General features: G+C 32.1%; 1 protein-coding gene across 2 annotated transcripts; it reads right to left on the reverse strand.

Annotated features, from left to right (window-relative positions):
• Window positions 1–1,758: 1,758 nt before the first annotated feature.
• Window positions 1,759–18,677, reverse strand: LOC115890907. 2 transcript variants are annotated; one of them, XM_030911264.1, is made up of 4 exons: window positions 18,531–18,677; window positions 10,555–10,992; window positions 5,910–6,543; window positions 1,759–2,145 (listed from the first exon to the last, which is right to left on the reverse strand). In XM_030911264.1, the coding sequence occupies exons 2-4, from the start codon at window positions 10,976–10,978 to the stop codon at window positions 1,854–1,856; spliced, it is 1,350 nt and encodes a 449-aa protein (XP_030767124.1). In that variant the 5' UTR covers window positions 10,979–10,992; window positions 18,531–18,677; the 3' UTR covers window positions 1,759–1,853. The 2 variants fall into 2 exon arrangements, with proteins under 2 accessions (XP_030767124.1, XP_030767125.1); XM_030911265.1 differs by having other exon boundaries at window positions 10,555–10,988; window positions 18,451–18,599.
• Window positions 18,678–25,257: the final 6,580 nt, after the last annotated feature.

A 25,257-nucleotide genomic window follows, 5' to 3' on the forward strand; every position in this document is an offset into this window, starting at 1 on the left:
GGCATCCGTTTGTCGTTCATCGTTCCGTCAAACCAGTAAAATTGAAATATTATCTGTCATTTTTGAAATAAACCAATAAAACTGGTTAAAAACAACAAGAGACGACGCATGACGGATTTATATTTAAACCCATCCATAGCTAACTTAAAAAATATTGGAAACTTTTTTTAGTAAAATAAATAGATTGGTATGAGATGTCATCTGCTATTCTTGTCATCGTCTGTCTTACCTGAGAAAAAAAAACAGAGTATACATCGATAATCTAATCAAACTGGTAGTTTCGACCTTTAAACCGATATTAATGATTATTACGTTTACTTTCTTATTTTTCAGAATTAATATTAAAACATTATAGGTACCTACCGTTAAAATCTGAAATTTTGTTTCAGATTTCAGATTTATATTTAATTAATAAAGTCCAATGCAAGAAACAACATAATGAAACCACCATCACTAAGTGTCAAGATTTTATATTTATGGTTCTTACTTTAGAAAAATAATAAAAACTTTTTGTGACCAAATTTTATTTTTTACATTAATTTTTATTAATGTAATTTATTTTTGCTGCTTACCACCACGACCTTACATGGCATGGTTTCTGTAACCAAGAAATAAATATCACAGTTCAGTAGTAAACATTATAATGGTGACCGTAAAGTATCGAATAAGTTCATTTAAAATTAAGGGGTGTGTAAAAAAAAGTTTTTTTCTTCGACAACCGCCAACTTGTGTCTGGTATTTTCAATACGCCTATGATGTTTGCGCATGTTGCAAAATCTGTGAATTTTTTTTTGATTTAAAAACCGGTGAGTTTTTCGGAAAAAACTCTTTTTTATAAATTTTAAAAAAGGTTTTTTATAAATTTATATAGGGTGTTTCATAAAATATGACCATTGAGTTATCACGATTCTGCTTAAACTGCTTGACGTTTAAAGCTGATTTTTGGTAAACGGATTGACTCTGGGGTGTAAAGGTTCGATAAGGGGGGGTTTCTCGAATCTCAAATTCCAAGGGGGTGAAAACGCCCCTCAAATATTACAATATTTGTTATTTAAAAAACGGTTAGTCTTTCGGGAAAACGTTTGGACAAGCATAATTTATTTGCTTTTTTTTTATATTTTGAAATTTTTTAAAAAATCATACAGGGTGTTCCAAAAAGTTGGGCAATTTCTTAACCACGATTCTGCTTAAACTGCTTGACGTAAAAAGCTTATTTTTGGCAAACGGATTTTTCGAAAGTCAAATTCCAACGAGATGAAACTACCCCTCAAATATTACCAAGTTATATAATAATGATGGTGCCCGGTGGCGTAGAGGTACAGGCTCTCGTCTACCAATCTCAAGGTGTGGGTTCGATTCCCACACCCGGCATTTCATCAGCCGACTATTTTTATTAAAATAAAAATAGATTGGGTACCTAGGTCGACTCAGCCTTAAATGAGTACTTGGAATTCACAATCCTGAGGTAATAATAGGCGGTTGAAGCGTAGTGCTAGCCACATTACCTTCCTTGTATACCGAACGGCTGTACCTTGCTACTCCCAAGGCGTTAAACGCTATATACGGGAGCTATTATTATATATAATAATATCGCCACAGTATTTTTTCTCATGCTGACATAAATGTGAGAAAATTTTATCCAGTTTGTATGTTAACAGAAATCCTTGCTTTGCTTTATCATCACCATTACAAATGATTAATTCGACGCGAACGAAGTCGCTGGTACACGCTAGTAGGGTATAAAATAAAACATAAAAAACATATATATAAAACTTTATTATTAAACTTTAATAAATTACTTTAAAAAAAGTTCGTTTTCTTTATTTATAATATTTAAATTCTTTTTAATATTTTTAAATCCAGTTTCGTTTGCTCGCCTCCTTTATAAGGAGAACCATTTTGTCTTTTTGACGCTGGTTGAGATTTTCTACCATTCTTGTTAATTCACTGAACATGTCGACATCTTCCACTGCTATATCTACGGCAGGATTCTTGTCTGCTAGAATTGGGATGGCAAAGAAGATCGAATGTGGTATTTCGCTATCCCTTGCAGCTTCCTCTACTTCTTTCAAGTATTCGTCGTAGCTCAGTTCTAAGTCCAGTTCAAATCGTTTCAGATTTTTGGTAAACTCGCCGTAATAAAATCTAAAATATCATATTATGTCAAAATGATAAAATATTAATTGTTATACAGCATGTCTCCGGATTGACTTTACAAGAAGAAAAACTTTTTTGTTAGAAGAAAGAAAAATTAGTTCTTCGAAAAATTATTTGCATGTTCTAAAACGGAAAGGAGAATGAAATGTATAGTGAAAATCTTAAAATTTTCATATCGTTTTAGAAAAAAAAATAAAAAAACCTTGAAAATATGGTTGAATTTTCCTGAATATTTCACTCATGTACCGGGTGTCCCACTAAGAATAGCTCTCGGCTGTATCTCGGAAAGTATTAGCCGTAGGGGCTGCGGAAAAAAATATTTATAACTAAAGAGGCTAAGAGAAATTGCTGGAAATTATTTTCAAATTTGTAAAACGGCCGCTAGGTGGCGCAACTGCTATGGAAAATAAGAAAATAGATTTATTACAGAATTTTGCTTAGATAATGGGTACTATAAATAATAGCTTCATAATCTTCAGTATATTTAGGATTTTTTTTGTTAGAACCATTTTCCCCTATCTGCTAAAATAAAGTGGTGGGGGAAGATTAGATCTATCTTTATTTAAATATTAATAACTCCGGACTGGATGATTAGAATCCAACAAACAGGGCTCGTTTAAAAGAGCGGTTCTTACTCTATATTATACCATAAAAATAATAATAATAAGGTTTTGAACGTAGACGCTAGGGGGCGCTTTCTTACAATTTAACAAACAGCGCGTTTTTTTCAAAAAAAAAATACAATAGTATGTGTTATTTTAGCTGACAGTAAAGAGTAGTAAAATCTTAAAAAGTCAGCGAAAACCGCATCTTGATATCTTCTTTCAAACCGAAGATATTAGCAAAATTATAATAAATACTAAAAAATAAGTCCTTAATTACCTTACTTTTACAATACAGTATCAGTAGCCTTCTTGATTGCGCCGATTCTAACCTAAAAATAAGATAGAAACAGTTAGTTTGTTTTAAAATCGACGAAATACCAGAATACCATAATATACCAGATGTATTAATATTTAATAATTAAGATATTAATAATAAAAAAATGAACTGAGACGAAGATTCAGTGAAGTCATGGTAGGCTTTGGAAAAAAGTTGCTTTTCGCGTAATAGTATAAACGTCAAATTGTTATTAGATCAACATTTTGATAGTCTTAGCAGCGTTTTTTTTATCTTTTAAATGCTTTTTCAAAATGCCTTTATTATTTGAAGTAGTTGAAGTTGTTGGCATTTTGAAAAAGCCACCAAAAGATAAAAAACGCTGCTAAGACTATCAAAATGTTGATCTAATAACAATTTAACGTTTATACTATTATGTCAAAAGCAACTTTTTTCCAAAGCCTACCATGACTTCACTGAATCATCGTTTCTTGTTCACTATTATTAATATCTTAATTATTAGATATTAATACATCTGATATTATGATATTCTGTTATATCGTCGATTTTAAAATAAACTAACTGTTTCTATCTTATTTTTAGGTTAGAATGGGCATAATCAAGAGGGCTACTGATACCTTATTGTAAAAATAAGGTAACTAAGGTCTTATTTTTTAGTATTTATTATAATTTTGCTAATACCTTCGGTTTGAAAGAAAATATCAAGATGCGGTTTTCGCTGACATTTTAAGCTTTTACTAGTCTTTACTATCAGCTAAAATTACATATACTATTGCGTTTAATTTTTTTTGAAAAAACGCGTAATGTTTGTTAAGTTGTAAGTAAGCGCCCCTTAGCGTCTACGTTCAAAATCTTATTATTATTATTTTTATGGTACAATATAGAGTAAGAAACGCTCTTTTAAACGAGCCCTCGCTTGTTGGATTTCGATCATCCAGTCCAGAGTTATTAATAATCAAATAAAAACAGATCTAACCTTCCCCCACCACTTTATTTTGGTAGATAGGGGAAAATGGCTCTAACAAAAAATATTCAAAATTTACTGAAGATTATGAAGCTGTTACTTATAGTACACCTTATCTAGGCAAAATTGTGTAAAAACTCCATTTCCTTATTTTTTGTTGCAGTTGCGCCCCCTAGCGGTTGTTCTACAAACTTGAAAATAATTTCCAGCAATTTCCCATATCCTCTTTAGTTATAAATATTTTTTTCCGCAGCCGCTACGGCTAATACTTTCCAAGATACAGCCGAGAGCTATTCTTAGTGGGACACCCTGTACAAAAAATCACAGATGAAGCGGGAAAAAAACGGAAATTACCCGGCTAAAATTTCCCGCAGAATGTCTAAGTGACAATGACATATTTGTCACTTAGACATAAATTATTTTTAATAGGTATTCTAAACATGTCTTGATTTGGAAACGAGTGTTAATAAAGTAATTAAGTGTAATTGAAGAAAAAGTTGCCGAAAGTAAGCCGAAAAACACTATAATTAATCACCAGTATGTATGGAAACAGTTTATGGACTTTATAAAAGATAGAAACTACATTTTGGATGCGAACATCCCAATCTCGGCACTGGCCAATATTTTGACCGATTGGACATTTAATATGAAAAGGAAAAACGGCCAAGACTATAAGGATTTTACGTTAAAAACTATTTGGAATGTAACAGCCAAGCTATTAATGGAAAAATACCAAAAAGAATGTAATATTAAATTTAATCCTTTTACTGACACCGAATTTAAAATATCCCGGGAGGCAAAAAGTGCCAAAAGGATGGAATTTCAGATGGACCCTCTAAAAAGAAAAGAAAGCTCTAAGGCACTCAAATACGAAGAATTCAAATTGATGGTACGAAATTGTAATGAAGAATGTCTCGATGGTTTGCAAAAAAAATATATTTTTTGTATTATCCTACGAATTGGCATGGCGTGGAGGGGGGGGGGAGGAAAATGTTTTGTTTCCTATTTTAAAGATGATATTCATAATATAGGACAACCCACGATATTCAATAAAACCGCTCAAGGAGAGGAGATAAACCTTGTGCTCCGTCAAAATGGCTGGTCATAAATAGAGGCCAACCGGATATATGTTCAGTAAGGCTATTCAAAAAATTTATGGAAAAAAGAAAATTAATTAATGTTCCAAGATTGTTTTTAACTGTAAATCCTTCCTGGAAAATGGCTAAATGGTTCAAGAACCTTCCTGTTGGGAAAAATACGATTGCTCAATAGGTGTCTATCGAAGCGAAAAATCAGGTTTGGCTACGGAGAAAATAAAAATTACAAATCATTCGCTACGTGCAACAGCTGTGCAAAGAAAGTGGTTGAGGAGAACACAATGGTCAAAATAACTGGGCACGCAAACCCGAAGTCAATTAAACCTTACCTTCAACTCGATGATGAACTTCATGCAAATTTGGTAAAAAATGAGAGACAATGAAACTGCTACAAGTTCTAATAATAATATTAATGTTTTTGTACCTACTATAGGTTCTTTTAATTTCAATTCAAATTCAGCATCTTCAAGTACCGCAACGGAATCTAAACATCATAATTTTTATAACTGTGTTTTTCACTGCAATTCTTCATGTAATTTTTAATTTCTAATATTATAAGTTCTGTTTCATTTTATTGCTTCATTTTTAAATAGATTTTTTTAATATGTTCAAATAAATGTTTTTAAAAAAGCTATGTATTTTTACTTGTATTTTCATGGTTTTTATTGGGGAAATATTCTACCGAATTACACTAGTGCATCAAAATTAACCTGATATTATTTTTTAGTAACAGAAATACAAGCATCAGATATCCGATTACTGGGTTGCCTTAAGAATTCTTAATTACTTACCTCAAAAGTTCATCAAAGTTGTTTAAAAAGACGTCATTCTTCAAACTCGTCAACAAAAAGAATACTAAGTCGGTGGCAAAAGATCTATATCCGCAGATTTGGAAATCGACTAGCTTCACTGAAATTTCCTTTCCCGGTTCAGATTTAATCATCATATTGTTTACCCAAAAATCGTTATGTGCAAACGTTCCCCATGGCTCAGTACCCGGTTTACCAGCTCCTGGAGGTCCCATTTTCCCCATTAATGGACTTAGTCTATCTATATAAGGTGACAATTCGGGAATATCTTTTAATGTTTTCAGTAGAACTTGATGAGGGTGTTTTCCATCGGGAAAATTAAAGCCGCCAGGTGGTCCACCACGGGGTGGTCCATTTGGTGGTCCACCAGATGGAAATTCAGGACCATTTTCTGATGGTCCTTTATGAGGACCTCCTGGGGGACCGTCTCCAGGGGGACCACCACCAGGTGGCCCAAATGGGCGGCAACTAACCAAGAAATCTTTAAGAATTTTAAAATTTTCAGCGTCTTTACTTCTTAATGCTATAGGAATGGAATGGAATAAAGCAAGCCTTTTTAGAATGGCTTTGCTGGTATCTAAATCAAATCCAATATGTCTGTCCTCATTCTTGTAACCTGAAAATAATGTTTTGTTCAAAAAAAAACATATTTACCAAGAGTACCGGGTGTTTCTCAAAAGTGGCTCACCCTTATAACTTTTTTTATTTTTTCAGATAAAAAACGAGATTTGGTACGTTAGTATATTACTTAAATCAGGATTGATTGACGTACTAAATTGTTTTTGGTCACCTCCTGTTTGACCGGAAATTAGTGATGGGAATACCGGTTCCGCGTGAGTCGCGTTACAATAGCGACCGTTCCAGAAAAATACCGCGACAAAATACCGCGATTTTGTAACCGAGGTTCCGACTTCCAAAATGTTGCGGTTCTCGCTAAAAATATCTTTAACTTATCTATATTTGTAGATTAATGTAACTTTTATCCGCCATTCATTTTCCAAATATCGAGTTTATAATTGTGTATAGCCAATCTATCTCATATTTAGAAAAACGATGACATTCTATATTATTTTTTTTTCTTTATCAATTTTTAAGTTTAAATAAAATGAACGGCTCATATTTATGTGTATTGCAATATAATATATTTAATGTTAAAATCAAGAACAAAGTCGAAACCACTGTAAAAAAAATGTTTATTGGTCTCACCTAACCTTAAAAATAGATATAAACAATAAAACTTATATAAATGTATAAAAGTAAATAAAATATTTTTATTTTATTTTATTTGCTTTTGCGTTTCATCTTTCAAACAACACTATTTTATACCATGCCTGGTACATACCAAAAATCGCTATTTCGAAAGTAACGTAGCGACGGGAGCACCAACGCCTATAGTAACCGACCAAATCGCGACAGGCAAAACCGAAATCCTAGAGGCGCTCCAGCGACTGCTGGAACGAAGTACGTGGCCGCCGAGGTCGAGCGTCGATAATCAGTTACAGCAGTTACTCCTGTTCGCTACAGGGAACTAAAACTCTAGGAGCGCGACGGCTGGAACGAAGTAGGTCGCCGCCGAGGTCGAGCGTCGATGCCCAGTTACAGCAGTTACTTCTGTTCGCGACAGGGAACTACAACTCTAGGAGCGCGACGGCTGGCTGGAGCTAACAGGTCCCGATCGAGATCGCGCGGCGCTACGGACATACCAGTTCCAGATACTACCGTTGGCGACCGACGAAATCGCGCCGGCTGGAGCTAAACACGTCGCTATGCGGTTATTACGGTTCGAGCTAACTTGTCGTCATTATGATCGTCGTTCTTCAGTAACAGGTTCCTGATTCGTTGTGGAGTGCGACACGACGTTACAAAAAAATACCGCTCCAAAATCGCGTTACTCAAATACCGATACATCACTACTATGATTGATAATAAAAGAAACTAAAGAATTGTTAAAGTATACTGCTATCTGTGTCTTGTTTTGTTTTGGGAGCCACTAGTAAATTCTTCATAAATCAGTGAAACTCTCTACCGCTATTCTCGGATGCTATTGTACCGGGACTTTTAGATATTCCTTTAGTTAGTAACTTTACGAGAAATATAATTTAAGCAAGATGGGGCTCCCTCTCACAACTTTGAAAATATTAGAATTTTGTTAAATAACTATTTCCCAAACCAAACCAAACCAATGGACCATACCTCTACCTCGTCATCCTGATCCCAGGATTTGTCCGTTCTTGATTTCTCTGTATTTAGTGATTTTTGAAATACGAAATATATCGTGGCAACTACAACACTGTCGAAGACCTGCAAAATGCTTCAGGCAAGCTGTAGATATTTAAAAACTCATTCCGTTTTAATAAATCCCGTTAAAACAAAGAAGAAAATTATATTCAGAGATGCCGTGGTAACAGTTTAAAAGTAAAATATTTCAGTCCCAAATAAAATTTTAAAATGTGTATGACTATTTTAGTAAATACCTTTTTGATTTTTTTGTTACTAATTTTCCTACCAATAAGAGAAAATTATATCTTTTAAATATCGCAGTAAATAGTAAAAATAAATACAGAGTGGCATATATTTTTGAGAAGCTCATAGCAAGACGGATCATTATTTGTAAATATACAGGGTATTCCATTTGAAAATACATAACTTTAATTCATATTTTCAAAAAAATATTTTTCTTGTTAAACAACAGACTACGCCACTGTATTCCACGTAAAAAGTTCTACAGGAATCAGTTTTCACCTTCTCGATACCTTCTATAATAACGGAGATACGGGGGCTGTCCCAAATTGCAACATTTTGAAAATACACTGTAGATCAGAAAAGAAGAGGGCTATAAAAATTTTGTTTACAGCATCTTCCGGTTGACAAAAAAGTGGAACAGGTTTGTGCAAACCGTATCCATCTTTACTTATAACGGAGATACCGTATGATTTCAACCAAAATGGGACACCCTGTACAGTGCCAGAGATAAAGCCCGCATTATGTGGAGAACTTTTTTTACCATTTACATTCGGACAGTGGCATCGGTTCGAAACGTCTAGGGCGTCATCCTGTAGCCAGTGGTGAAGCTATGGGGGGTATTGGGGGGGGGATTATGGGGGGTATTGGGGGGGGGGATAAATAAACTTATTAACGTGTTCCCTAACTGCTATACCATTTTAAAGATTTTTTTAACATTGCCAATCACTAGCTGTGAAGCAGAACGCTCCTTCTCCAAGATGTCCTATGTAGAAAATAAATATAGGACAACAATGTCGAACTATCGACTAAATAATTTATCACTTCTTTCCATAAATTGTGATCTAACAAAAGACTTGGAATGTGATGACCAAATAACTGTCAATTTCTGTGACTACAGCCTATCAATTTCTTTTACTAATTCATAATAAGTAAATAAATAAAATTGTTTTATTGTTTTTTTTATATTCTTATCAAAATATCACTATTTCGATTTCTCTCTCACCCAAAGTTTGCCTGGAAGAGATTACTACCACAGCAATAAGGTCGCCTTTTGTACAACTAATACTTGCGTATATTTAAGTAACATTAATGTTACTTAAATCCACATATCACAAATACCGAAGTCTACAGCAGAATAGGCAGAGAAAGAGAATTGCTCAATATAATAAAATTAAGAAAAACATCATACTTAGGGCATATATTGAGAAATGAAAAATACCACGTCTTACAATTGATAGTTAAGGGTAAGATTGAAGGAAAGAGATGTCTCGGCAGGAAGAAACTATCTTGGTTGAGAAACATCAGAAACTGGACTCACCTAACTTTTGAAGAACTTATAAGGAAAGCCGAGAATCGTGAAGATTTTGCCAATGTGATCGCCAACCTCCACGAAAGAGACGGCACGTAAAGAAGGAGAATAATAATATATCATTATAGAAACAGTTTTTTGATATGGCTATTAGTTGAGTACTTATGTAGGCCCCTAAGTAGTTTCAGCCCAGGGCCCCACAAATTCACGATCCGCCCCTGCTTCTCTGACTGTTAAGGGTAATAAAGGACCTTTATTGTCACGTTCTCGTTCAAGCTCTTTGCTTCCACTGCTTAAATGCTTCGGCATATTTTCATTTCACACAATTTCAAGAAATGCAATACAAAAGCTCGAAAATTTAGTTCTTAAAAGAACTGTATGTGCTTAAAGGTACAATTTTTAAAAAATACTATGAAACTAGGCAAAAAAAACGAGAATTACTCACAAAGATTCAACAACAACACGGTATTATACAAATAATGACTGACATTAGGATAATTGTCAAATAATAAACGACAACCTTGCTGATGTCGTCGGCGCAATGTGGCCAACATAGCGATAATAAAATTATGTTTAAACTAATTTTTGCAGCTTTAATCTAAAAAAATATCTGTTACAACCATTTGCTCTATAAAGTAAAATGAAGAGCTGCTCGGTATCTAAAATTATACAACAAATTTAAACATTTTTGCCAAAATTTCATTTAGTCAGGTTTATAGACTCATGTCAGTGTCAATGTCGATATGATTGATGACGTGCATCGGAAAATGTTTTACGATTACATTACAATTTTTACTCCATGTGATGAGGACTTTATCTAGGACACTGTTGTATGTTACGTTGAGTTTTACTTACCTAGCGGAATTATATTTTCCAATAATAAAATAGAGTCTCTATCGGCATCCTCGCTGGAATCATCTAAACTAAACCTAGAACCGTAGTATTTTGCAAAAAACTCCGAAGCATCGACTTCGTATGTTGAGGCGAATTCTGTTAGCAACGGTACAATTTCCCTGTAAAATTTAATTTCATTTTTCATGGCGTGTGCTGCCATTTTGCTTCTCATTTCATTATTTCCCAGCGGCAGGCGCTTTCCTATAGTTTTCACAGTTTTCTTCTTGCCATCTTTTTCCACGTCGATATCCACGCGCAACACTAAGCTTACATAGTTTTCCCCAGGTGCTGTGAGTCGAGTGACTTCGATATTTTTTACCGTACCGTCTACTGTTACAATTGTTTCCAGATCCTTTATGGAGTAGTCTGGTGGATTTGGCGACATCTTTTAGGATCTAAAATGAACATAGACACTTATTAAACAAGGTAGAAATGAAAAGTCGCAAGTGTGAAAAGGCGGAGTTTTTTTTTAAATAGGTGGGGTTTTGGTATAACATATTTTATTTAATATGTTGCTCAAAAGATATTAAAATTATATAGTGTGTATCAAAAGCTCTGAAGTCGTGCTATAACGTGTAGCGAAAATCACATTTTAAATATTTGTGAATGTAAGTATCTGCCGCTAACGAAATGATTAGATTTTTAGGAATTGTGAGTGATTCGATCATTGGAGGACTACTAAGCTACAGTTTAAAATTATTATCAAAAGGTAACAGTTGAGGGTTCCAACCCTCAACTGTTTTGGTGTATTGTGGTGATTTAGTGTTTCTATTTTGATCAAAAGGTACAATAATAATAAAAAAATAAACAAATAAAAAATATCAAAGTTGTATTTTTTTAAATGATACCTGTATATTATTACATTTTTAGTTTCTACGATTATAATAAAGGTAGCAATGCACAGTTTAATTGTCTTTAAAATTGTATTACACCATTCTCTACCTATCTCGTCAAGTTTTTTGTATAAAATGCATTTTCTTATAACTTAGACCTCATTTAGCAATATACCCATGGAATATTGACATTTTATATTTTTTTACAGCAACAAATGTATGTATAGGTGCTAAAAACTATAATATTGTTAAACTGCCGCTACATTATCTCCGAAATGTTTTACGAAATATTTCTGGAAATATTTCGTAAAACATTGCTGAAAATAGTACGATCTATAAAAAGACGGACCGAAAACAAAACTAAAATAAATTTGAAACGCTGTGTACACGTCGAGCAACGGATGTAGACTGATCCAAGTCTACAAGACAGGCGGGGAGCGGCGGGAGGAATTTTGATGCGGACGAAGAGTGGGTCAACTGATATATTTATATTCTTTAAACTGTGATACTATACTCAGTAAGGCTTGACAGTTTTAGCCAAGTCAATTCAATATAATTATGAGAATATCATCAAAACGCTTCAAATATAAATCTAACACAATTATTTTGCATTACTTGCAATCGATTTTTTGTTTGAAGATCCAAAAATGGAAAGTATATACCGTTGCAATAAGTAAAGAGTGACATAATAAGAGATTCGCACAGCTTTTTTCGCAGTTTGTAATTTAGAATAAATTTATTTGAATACAATAATCTGAGTTTTATGTACATTTTTCTAAGGTTTTTAACATGGCCAGTAAAACTTAATTTTGATTCCATGGTCAAGCCCAGTATCTTAACCGAATCAGAAAATTTTAAATTAACTTGTCCGATTTTTAAATTGAGCAACTCTTCAACCGTATATCTCTCACTTTCTGAACAAAATAGAATTATGCTTGACTTATTCATATTTAGTAAAAGATTATGCTTTTCAGAAAATGCACGCACCCTTTCAATGTCACTGTTAAGCGCCTCTGTGGCGTAATTTGTATCATCCGGAAAGAAATAATGAACCAATTGTGTATCATCCGGAAAAGAATGAATCGTTCAAATCCGCAAATCGTTGAATCCGCAAAAGAAATGACATCGTTTGTACTTATAAATAATTTTGTTATCTATGATCTTTTATGATTTTAAATTCCAACAATTTTTCTCTCATAAACGGATATTTTTAATTTTTATACATACAGTATTGGCCGTAATGGTTGGAACTTTTTATATTTTGCAATATATTTATTACATACTATACATTTTAAGAATTTTATTAAATAATGTATAGCTTAATGCAAACCTAATAAAATAAAGTAAAATTTATATCAAATGTCGGCGTGTTTGGGTTTTGGGTTTAAAATAAAAAAATAGGCCGGACAAAATAGTTGGAACAAAAGCATATCATTTATTAAAAACGAAAAACAAAATAAATTTTCTTAACATAATTTAATAAATTAATATTTAGTGTGATAACCTTTGGCGTTAAGGACGGCTTGCATTCTTCTTGGCATTGATTCTATTAGATTTTCAATTGTTGGTCTGTCAATGGTATTCCAGGCTTGAGTAAGTTTTTCAAACATTTCATTGGCATTTTTGATGGGTCCCAATTCACGAACTTTGCGGTCTAAATGTTCCCATAAATTTTCAATCGGATTTAAATCGGAACTTTGTGCTGGCCACTTTAATACTGCGATCTTTTCCGTGTCAAACCATTCCTTTACAAGCTTTGAAGCGTGCTTCGGATCGTTATCATGTTGAAAAATGTAATTAACGGGCATACTTTCAAACGAGTATGGCTCCATTACGTCACGAAGGATGTCTTTGTACATGAACCTGTCCATTTTTCCTACCACTCGATGAAGAGGCCCCACGCCATACCAAGAAAAGCAGCCCCACACCATTACGTTACCACCTCCATGCTTCACTGTCGGTCTAACGTATTTTCTTTCTAGTCTTTTGCCCTTTGATCGCCTAACATGTACAATACCATCACTAGAAAACAGATTATATTTGGACTCGTCACTGAATAACACCTTTTTCCAATCTTGCACAGTCCAATGGATGTGGTCTACGGCAAATTGTAACCGTAACTTGATGTTTTTTTTTCTTAGTGATGGTTTTTTGGCGGGTCTGCAGCTTTTGAGTCCACTACTCAGTAATCGTCTCCTTATCGTTCTTGCCGAAATATTGCAAGGTTGAGTTTCTCTTATTTTTTGTAAAATTTTCCAAGAAGATAAAAAAGGATCATTATGCGACACAGTTGAAATTCTTTTATCCATGCGGGCATTTGTAGCTCTAGGTCTTCCAATGCTTTTTCCCGGAATTACGTGACCATACACTTTATATTTTTTTTTTTGGAACTTTAAGTCTTTTAGAAATTAAACTCTGTTTGATACCTTGGTTGTAAAAATCTAGAATTCGCTGAAGAATATCACTAGAATACGCTTTTCCTTTTGCCATACTGATAATAATAGTTCAATTATTGTAAAACTGTGTAACACAAACGCTGGCTAGTTAGAAACTATAATTATCTAGAATACCTTTTGACAATTTGAATATAGTTCCAAGTTTTTTGTCCATCCCCAAAAAAAAATTACTGATAATATTGTATGCAAAGATAAGACTTGAATACTAACATCTTATTTTGTTTATGTTTCCTTAGATGTATGATTTGATTTGTATATGAGAATAAGGAATATTGAATTTGTAGAAAAAATTTAACAAATATAAAAGTTCCAACCATTATGGCCAATACTGTATACACTCAGATGCAAAAAAACGCAACGGAGAAATTTTTGTTATTTTTAGCCCTATTTTCATGAAATTTTTAGCAAGCTGTATATAATTACATCAACTTTAATTCGTAAATTCTGTGTTTTATAAACTTTAACCCTAACTTTATAACACCCTGTGCAATAATTTCGTTTGTAAATTTTCCTAAAATATAATTTTACAGTCAGAACCATGTCTCCTGAGCATTTTGTTTTTTGGATCATATTAATACATGCTTTCTTTAATTTTTAAGTGCGAAATGAACTTGCCACCAATAATTTAAAAAAATGTTCAATTACCATTTCTATTTGAAGGCATTTTTCAATATGAAAAGGCCTGTTTTGGTGGTTATTGTGAACGCGAACTATATACTACTATGAACTGCCCATTATGTTCGATGTTTGGGAAATGCTTAGCAGGAGGGTTAGAGGTTGAGTTGGTTCTTAAACAAGAAAGAGAAAGCATAACACAATATGATATATGCAGCCTCAAAGACAGTATGAACGAATGTATACAAACAGGTATAATAACCAAGGGAGGCAACACAAAGTATTAGGGTATTTTTTACATTTTTTTTCTGTTTGTATACACGAGTATTACAGATGTTTTCTTTAATGTCGTTAGTTAAAACCAGGACTGTATCGTTTTTTTTTTTAATTTAGTATAGAGTATCCAATGCAGCGTAATATTATGATGTTACGACAATAGTCACGAAAACCATCTCGTCATATTAAAAAATTGGCACCGGAAGGCACGTAGGTATAGCCGCCCAAACTGGAATATGTTAATAAAAAGTTGGTAGACAGTTCTTTTAGTTTCAAAGTAAAGGAATTTTTCCAATTTTTTTTATCTCAAAAACTGCGACTTTGACTGATTTTGATGTTATTACAAATTTTGTTGCAAATATTATTCCTAATCTTAAATTGAAAACCGCGTTTCGCTAGCTACTGTAATTTTGGAGTTACGATTTTTTTAAATTTCCCCCCCCCCCATGCCCCCTTACCAACATGCCACAGTATTTTTGTGCCAAATTTGATTAAAATCGGTTTAGCGGTTTTTGAGTTATCGTGTTACAGACAGACGGACAGACAGACAGACAGACAGACACCATGAAAATATTTTGTATTTAGGTCATTTATGACCCAAATAACTCTTTTTGAGTGAAATTAAAAAACTTTTTTTTTGCTGATCTTAATAGCCTACCATACCTGTTGGTATGGTCGGCTAAAAATGACGTCAAAAAGTAATGATAATTGAAAAAATTGCAAATTGATCGCGATAAGTACATTTTGCTCTTAAAAATTAACCAAAGCATGTATTGACACAAATCAAAAAATAAAATTCTTAGGAGTCATGATTCTGACGGCAAAATTATATTTTAGGAAAATTTACACACGAAATTATTGCACAGGGTGTTTTAAAGTTAGGTTAAGAAAACAACCCCTCGAATTAACCCTGTATAATATGCCAAATACTAAAGTTGGCCAAAAATTTCGAGTGTAGATGGTTTAATGATCAAAAGTCTTCAAATTGTACAGGGTGAGTCTTAATAAGTACATATATATTCAGGGCTGATAGATCTCGATAAAACACATGTTTTTTCTTTGCCATTTTCCAAATAATTGAACTTATTTGGAAAGCTGAGGTAGCTGAGGTAGTTTGTTTTGAAAATATAGGAAAAAAATTGCGCTTAAATTTTGAACTGGATTTTTTTTCTGGGTTTTCCTTCCTCTATATTTAATCTACTAACTATTTTGCTATACAGTGTGTCCCAGAAATAAGTGCAATTATTTTAACTTGTAGTATAGTTCAACCTCTGAAACATGCCTATGAGGGTTTTTTTCGGGAAAAAAAAATTGAAAATTCGAAATTTTTTGAAAAATTTTTTGGAATTTCTTTTAGTTTTTAGTTAAAAAACATAATTTCTTGATAATATGGTAACATAGGTAGGTATTAAATTAAATTTACAAGAAACAAAATCCAGAAAAGATCCAGTGGTTATCAAAATTTTAGCAAAAAATCATTTTTTTGGAAATTTTCAAACTAAAATAACTCCGTTATTTTGGACTTATTTGAAAAACGATAAAGAGAAAATATGTTTCTTTTATCGAGATCTACGACCCCTTAAAATACTTGCACTTATTTCTGGGACACCCTGTATTATCAAGAGATTATAAAAAAAATCCTCATAGACGAAAATATACCACCGTTAAAATTATTTGCACTTATTTAGGACTCACCTGTATAGCAATTAAAAGAAATAACAGATATTTATTTAATATACCGGGTGCGTCTCAAAAGTGGCTCACCCCTATAACTTTTTAATTTTTTCAGATAAAAATACGATATTTAGTATGTTAGTATATGACATAAATTAGGATTGATAGATGTATTCAATTGTTTTTGGTCACTTTCTGTTTCACCGGAAATGACTACAACTTTTGCTTTTTAAATAGCACTCTCGGTATTTTTTTTACTTTATTCGATAGAAAATGACATTCTGAATAGAATGACATATCATATGTCAACTTTTGACATTCTCGCTTAAAACAAAATTGAATTTTAAAATTCAATCTAGAGTGCGATGGTTATGTTAAAAACACTAATTCTTAATCAAGAAGCCTTGGAAAAATAGATTTGATTGTCTAATGTTTTTAGTGTCTTGTCCTGGCCAGTTAGAAAATGCTCAAATCGTATTTTTAATTATATCTCAATTTTTTCAAATGGAACGAGGGTGGCTCATTAGCATATTTGGAAAAAGCATTTTTTTACGAATAATTTGGTACCACACACTTGGTATTTCGAGTCAAATTTTCGTTACGAGCCGCAAGTTATAATTTCAAATAAACCATATGCCAAAATGTCAAAAGTTGACATATGATATGTCATTCTATTCAGAGTGTTATTTTCTATCGAATATCTCGTCTTTGAATAAGAAGACTAAGGAAGGAGCATAATGCTATCCATGTATTGGTGGGCGGAAAAAGCACTCTAGGGTGGGGATCTCTGACAGTTCTGTTTGACGATTCATTTGACACATTTGAATTTGATTTGAAATTTTGTGGATTTGTCAGTCTTTACGGAGCTTATTTTATGTTATTTATTATTTATTCTACTACTGATAGTTATATAAAGGTAGTAAATCTAGATGGAAATTGTGGCAGAACTTAAATTAACAGTGACAGTATCGCGATTTATCGAAAAAGACTCTAAAATAGTTGGTTGTGTAGCGTGCGGTATATCTCGGCAAAAATAGGTGAAATAATGGAACAACTTTTCGCTAGTAAGTGACTATATAATATACATACGTGTAGTAAACCGATTATTTATGAAATTCACTTAAATTAACTAAATTATATATTTTTCTTGCATTTTAGCTTTTATTTATTACTTGTCAAAGATTAGATGTCAAAGAATTTAGATACATTAATTTGACTTACCTGCTTCAGTAGCGTTTCGGATGTTTGTGCTAATAAATACTTATTATAACTTATCTATTTTTATTAGAATTATATATTTTTATAACAATTTTAATAACTACCAACATTTATTCACAACGTAAAATAAAACAACAAATTATTGAGTCTACCCCACGTCTACCCTACATCATAGTTTTATATTTTTTAAATAAAATTAGAACGACACTGATAAACCGGAATTTAAGTCGGCCATATTTGAGGCCCATCGCGGTATACCTAAGATTTTTGATATGCTCCTTCCTTAGTCTTCTTATTCAAAGAATAAAGTAAAAAAATACCGAGCGGGCCATTTAAAAATCAAAAGTTGCAGTCATTTCCGGTGAAACAGGAAGTGACAGAAAACAATTGAATACGTCAGTCAATCCTAATTTATGTCATATACTGACGTACCAAGTATCGTTTTTTTATCTGAAAAAATAAAAAAGTTATAGGGGGTGAGCCACTTTCCAGACGCACCCGGTATGAAAATTGCTGTCATATTGCGTCGGTATTTCCGGAAGTGTCTGTAATATAAACGTATGAAGCTGTTTAATATTACACCATACAATAAATGTCCAAATTAATAAACGTTGCTTTAATAATTAAAAATGTCGCTTCAGCTTGTATTAATAAAGAGAGAGAGATGCACTTATTTATATTATCAAATAAATTATTCATGTATAAATTCATGTAAATTGCGATGTTATTATTTATTATAACTAATAGCAAATTAATAATATTGTCAGATAAAACTTAATTATTACATGGAAAATGAAAGATAAATTCTCAAACCGGTTATGCTAACGTTACTAGAATTTACAGAATAGAATACTTTACATACTAAGCCACCGAATATTAACTGTGCGAATATCTATCAACTAAACACAGCGAAACATACACAGCACTAATTATCTCAAAAAACATACACACATCTATATTTATTCCCGCTGCGAAATTAATGATCTTATCTCCCTCAACAATCCCTTTGATTCCTTATCAAATACTATTGTATTTGATAATATATTAAGAAGTATTCCCACTTCAAATAGTGGTAATAACAAAAAAGAATGATTAAGTGTGTGCATACGGCATGCGCTAAATTAGATAACCGATTTTCGACTACGTCATTGCCACGATAGATTCAACGTAAAAAAAATATTGCGACAGTGGATCTGTACGAGGTTTTTATAAGGTTTGGAGCTGCTGATTCATCGCTCATTTTTACAACTAAGAGTGACTTGTGAGTTTATTGCAATTAAATATCTATTACCTACGAGCCCAGTCGCATATGAATTGGACCAAAAAGATAATACGATGTTGCATTTCTGAATTTTTGCTTATTTAAAATAACTCTAACAAAAACAACTAGGATAATTTGATACAATATGTATTAGTGGAGTGCTTTAAGCTCTTAGGAAATACAAACCTCGGAATTCATTTACTGTGAACGAATTTTTATAAAAATTTTTGCATTGTATTGTTAATAAGATATATTACAAAGTTTTTAAATTTTTTATTTTAAGTTTAGTATTTAAATAAACACACACATATACAAATGCATATATACAAGATGGCTCCGGTTTTCCGGAAAAGCTCTGTATCAGGATTCCTATTTGAGATTTTCACTCCAAACCTTTTACAAAATATATGATTAATAGTAGTTCACATTTAAAAAAATATTTTTATAGATATACAGGGTGAGTCAAATATATATCATTTATTTATTCGACTTTAGTGAAATACCTTAATACCATAGAGTATATTAAATGGTCTTTGAATTATGACCACGTCCATAAGGACGTCCATATAGACCTCCAGGAACCTTCGTATGAGAACTTCTAATCGAGACGATCGACTTATTGTAAGTTTATCGCTAAGAAACCCCCGTTTGTCAGCTTTTCAAATTGATAATGAATTGCACTTAAGAACCGTACATATTAACTCTAACGGACTACAAGAAGAAGATTAAATGAAGCAAATCTTATGTCAAGAAGGCCTGCTTCGGGACCAGAACTTACTAGATGTGTTGACTAGGCCCAAAAGCAAAGGCATGGTCTTAATGTAAAAATTACGAAAAATGTTAGTGCCTTCTTTAAAACCGAATATTTCCAACAAAAATAAAGCTAATGAGATAAACCAAAAAACAAACCATCGAGAAAGGATGTATCTAGATGATAAAATAATTTTTAAATTTCTTGCTGTTTTAACATATTTTACAGGGTGTTTCAAATTTTCATCAAAAATATCAACATTTTATTTTCCGGCGTATAATTAACAGATGGGGAGTTTCATTTTTAATTTAGAAAGAGATACTAAGAAGTCAAATAATTTGGCAACACACTGCTTAAAAAATCATCAAAATCGGTCCATTAAAATAAAATATATTAACCTCTTTAAAATACATCAAAGTTTTAAGGTGCCCATTTTTCGTGCCGGTGATTGTATTTCAAAAACTATACATTTTAGTCATATACTTTTCTAATGAAACAAACCTTTATTTTTTGACTAGAATCCTAAAATCAATTAATATATAGGGTGTTCCATTACAAAAAACATCTTTGATGTGTAACTTTTTTTGGGGACACCCTGTAGAACTCTACATAATTTTAGAAAATACTTTGAATTGACTTACATAAGCTCAGAAAATATCACTTCAATACAAACTTTTGTTCTTACAAAAACCGCGTCGTATATGACGCGCCACCCTGTATAATTCGATTTCAATCAAAATTTCAATGATTAGAATATAAGCAGAATAGGTATAGCTTATGTATTAGATTTATTTATTTCAATAAATTTACTTAGAAAAAGAATTAAAAAAATCAAAATATTAAGAAGGAAATAATTCAGAATTTACTAAAATTACTAAAATAAAAAATTAAAAGCAACGAAAAAAAAAGGGTAAACATTTTAGTATTTTATCTATAAAACACAATACAGAAGGTTTCATATTAATACATTCACAGTAATTGAATTCCGAGGTAAAAGTCTCTGGGCACTCCACTATACAGGGTTGTTCACCACATACGACACGGAGTATTGTAGCTAAACGATGAGATTTTTACAAATTGTAAGTTTTGGGTTCGATGAAGGACTATTAGAGGTACAATTTAAAATTAATTTTACAAGATACAGAGTGTCCCAAATAAGTAAAAAATATCAAAGTTGTATTTTTTTAAATGGAACACCCTGTATATTATTACATTTTTAGTTTCTACGATTAAAATAAAGGTAAATTTGATTAAGGTTTATTATACTTAAACCTTACCGTTTTTGAAATATTTTCAATGTTGAGAAATTGCAGTAAAAATTTTAAGGCTTCATTTCTCCAAGGGTATCAAAGTTTTTAATACTAAATATTTACTGAAGTTTATTTATTGATCAGTTATTTTGTTGCAATAATAAAAATAATACTACCTTATACAGGTGCCTAAAAATTTATTTTAAATAATTATTAGCTTCAAACGGCAATAACTTGTTTAATTTAAACGGAACACCTTGTATATTTTACGAGAATCAGATGCAAAATTTAATTGTCTATCAAATTATATTATACCATTTTTTACCTATCTCTTTAAGTTTCCGTAGAAAATGCATTTTCTTGTAATTTAGTACTTATTTATCAATATACCCATGGAATATTGACATTTTAGATTATTTTTAAAGATGTACCAAATTTGTAAAGAGTACAGATATTAATATTGTCGATATAATTTGTTTATTTTATTAAAAAATAAAAAAACTGTTTAAATATTTGTTAAAGGGGACCAATTAATATGATTCCAGTATTCAAACTACATTAAAACACCTTAAAAATGATATTTCATTTTTTAATAAATACTTATTTATAACAACAGAGACTTTAATTTTGATAACTTATTATTATATTGATTTTTGATTCAAATCCACATTTATTTAGAATAATTTATTAACGAACACAATTAAGTATGTAATTAATTAGTATATGGGCGGAAATAATGGTGTTATATTTAATTAATGGTATACTCTTTTATAAAGATTTAAATAGTTTTCTTTTTGCATACAAATGGGCTAGTAATATTATCGTTTTGCTAAAAACGATAATATTACTAGCCTGTACGTTTTGTAGATTTGTTGCTTTAAACACAATCTAAAATGTCAATATTCCATAGGTATATTGATAAATAGGGTCTAAATTATAAGAAAATGCATTTTCTACGAAAACTTGAAGGGATAGGTAAAAAATAGTATAATACAATTTGATAGACAATTAAATTGTGCATCTGATTCTCCTAAAATATACAGGGCGTTCCATTTAAATTAAAGAAGTTATTTGCGTTTAAAGCTAGAAATTATTTAAAATAAATTTGTAGACACTCTGTATAAGGTAGTATTATTTTTATTATTGCAACACAATAACTGATCAATAAATAAACTTCAGTAAATATTTAGTATTAAAAACTTTGATACCCTTGGAGAAATGAAGCCTTAAAATTTTTACTGCAATTTCGCAAAATTGAAAATATTTCAAAAACGGTAAGGTTTAAGTATAATAAACCTTAATCAAATTTACCTTTATTTTAATCGTAGAAACTAAAAATGTAATAATATACAGGGTGTTCCATTTAAAAAAATACAACTTTGATATTTTTTACTTATTTGGGACACTCTGTATCTTGTCAAATTATTTTTAAATTGTACATCTAATAGTCCTTCATCGAACCCAAAACTTGAAATTTGTAAAAATATAATCGTTTAGCTACAATACTCCGTGTCGTATGTGGTGAACAACCCTGTATAAAGCAAAAAAAATAAAGTCCAGCAGTTGACGGAAAACGGAATTCTCAGTCACGGATTTCTCTCTCTCATGGATCGCCTGCAGGTGTTTGTTAACAAATGTCTCCGAATCCAATCAAATTAACAACGAAGAACTGTGGAGACGAACATCGCAAAATCAAATCGATATCGAAATTTAGAAAAAAAGCGGGTCTGGATTGGGCACATTTTGCAGACCTCTCAGAGATATAGCAAGACAGGCACTTGAATCGAACTCACGGGAAGACCAAGAAGAACACCCTGGAGAAGAACAGTAATCGCTGAAGCCCAAGAGATTGAGAAAACATAGGGAGGGATCAAACAGACAGCTCAGAATAGGATTAAATGGAAACATCTCTTAGAAGCCCTATGTCCCATGAAGGGATGACGCCGACGGGGGAACACCTACAGTGTCGCTGTTATGTATGGAATTCGATTATTAGGTAAAATATACAAGAGACCGTAAAAAGATAATATAAAAATTCTTGAGTTTTTAAATGTCTATTGGCGTGTAATAAATTTATGTGTACAGGGTCGGTCGTAAAGTCGTGGCACATCAAAGTTTATTTTTTTTAAATAGAACCCCCTGTATATTATTGCACATTTCAATTCTAAGCAAAAATCGAAATACACACAATGTACCTCAAACCAACAATTTCCGAGTAATTGACTTTTGAACATATCACTCAAACAATTTAATTTATTTAATTTCGATATCCAGTTTCATTTAAGGATGCTATTCTGCCGAAACTGTGATACTTAATAATATTTGACATTAGTTCTTAAGTTATTCGCATCGAAGCTTCATTTTTTTTAAACAGAACCCCCTTATATTATTGCATATTTCAATTCTTCCTTCAATTCTAAGCAAAAATCGAAATACGTACCTCAAATAAATGTATACCTCAAATAATACCTCAAACGACCGTTAGTTTCCGAGTTATTGATTTTTGAACATATCACTTAAACAATTTGATTTAATTATTTTTGATATGTTCAGTTTTATTTAATGATGCCATTCTGATGAAACTGGAATACTGTTGTAATGGGATTTTAACTGCCTATTAGCTACTAGTAAATTTAAGTATACAGGGTCGGTCATAAAGTTGTGGCACATCAAACTTTATTTTTTTTAAATGAAACTCTCTCTATATTATTGCATATTTAAATTCTTCCTTCAATTTTAAGCAATAATCGTACACACTAACACAATGTACATAAATTGAAGAATTTGTAAAACTTGGAAAATAAGTTGGTTATAATAATGGTTTTATAATTCGGAAACTCTCTATTTATTTATCTAGTAATGGTAAAACACTCTATTTGAAAGTCGATTAGAGAAAATAGTATGATTCATTGGCAAGTAATGTAAATATTTACGATCCGGTACAATTGTGATGTAAGAGGAGGCTTAGCTTGCCTGCGGCAGGTCAGTAGTAGATAGGCCGGCCGGCTGTTGTGTTGTGTTTTGTCATAGAGCTGATATTTGGGGGTTGAAAGTCTTTTGACTATAAACGTTGCATGTACTGTAAGGCAACGGGTCGTTTGACCAGAAGAAAACCTCTTGTGACGTCTTGCCTTCGAGGTTGGTCTTGAGAGTTTGAGGTCTCCCTTGTCTTCTCGATTGACACGATGCGGCGTTGGGGTAGAGAGACTAGTGAGGTACCCCAATTAGCTTATTCGATTGGGATGCGAATCTGTTTAGCGGTAGAATTGCGTCCGGGGGAAGCCCCTATACTATTTCAGGTGACACTAGCTAGTTGTTGAAGATGATTAACCAATATATAACCGAATGATATTTGAATTAGTTGGAAAATATGGAATGGGATATATTGAATAGAATATATCAGTGGCTAGGGGGCGGAGTACTCCCAGGTGAGTCTTACTATTTAACTATCAATTTTATCCAGATCAGTAAATGTTTGTTTTGTTATTTTCATGTACAATGAGAGAGTGCTTGCCAATGACCAACTAAATGGATATTTGAGGTGAATTTGCATTGTGAGACCTGGTTGAGTAAGCCCCAAAAATAGCGATTTTACAAATTGAAATGTTAAACGAAAATTTTGTAATTTCCAGACTTGATATAATCTCGTTTTATACATCTATAAATTTTAACTTAAGAACTAATGCCAAATATTATTAAGTATCACAGTTTCGGCAGAATAGCATCCTTAAATGAAACTGGATATCGAAATTAAATAAATTAAATTGTTTGAGTGATCTGTTTAAAAGTCAATTACTCGGAAATGGTTGGTTTGAGGTACATTGTGTGTATTTCGATTTTTGCTTAGAATTGAAATGTGCAATAATATACAGGGGGGTTCGGTTTAAAAGGTTCGGTTAGTTTTATTTAAAAAAAATAAATCTTTGATGTTCCACGACCTTATGACCTACCCTGTATACTTGTACTGTATGACATAAATTGGGATTAATTGACATTTCAATTGTTTTCGGTCACTTCCTGTTTCGCCGGAAATGACTACAACTTCGGATTTATAAATGGCACCCTCGGTATTTTTTTACTTGGAAAAATAGATTAGTTCGTCTAATGTTTTTAGTGTCATGTCCTGGCCGGGTTAAAGATGCCCAAATCGTATTTTTAATCATATCTCAATTTTTTCAAATGGAACAAGGGGGCTCATTAGCATATTTTGAAAAAGAATTTTTTTACTAATAATTTGATACCACACACTTGGTATTTCGAGTGAAATTGTCGTTATGAACCGCATGTTACAATTTCAAGTAAACCATATGCGATAATGTCAAAAGTTGTA

Source organism: Sitophilus oryzae, unplaced genomic scaffold (genome assembly GCF_002938485.1).
Source record: "Sitophilus oryzae breed Bouriz unplaced genomic scaffold, Soryzae_2.0 scaffold_937_pilon_pilon, whole genome shotgun sequence".
NCBI classification, from domain to species: domain Eukaryota; kingdom Metazoa; phylum Arthropoda; class Insecta; order Coleoptera; family Curculionidae; genus Sitophilus; species Sitophilus oryzae.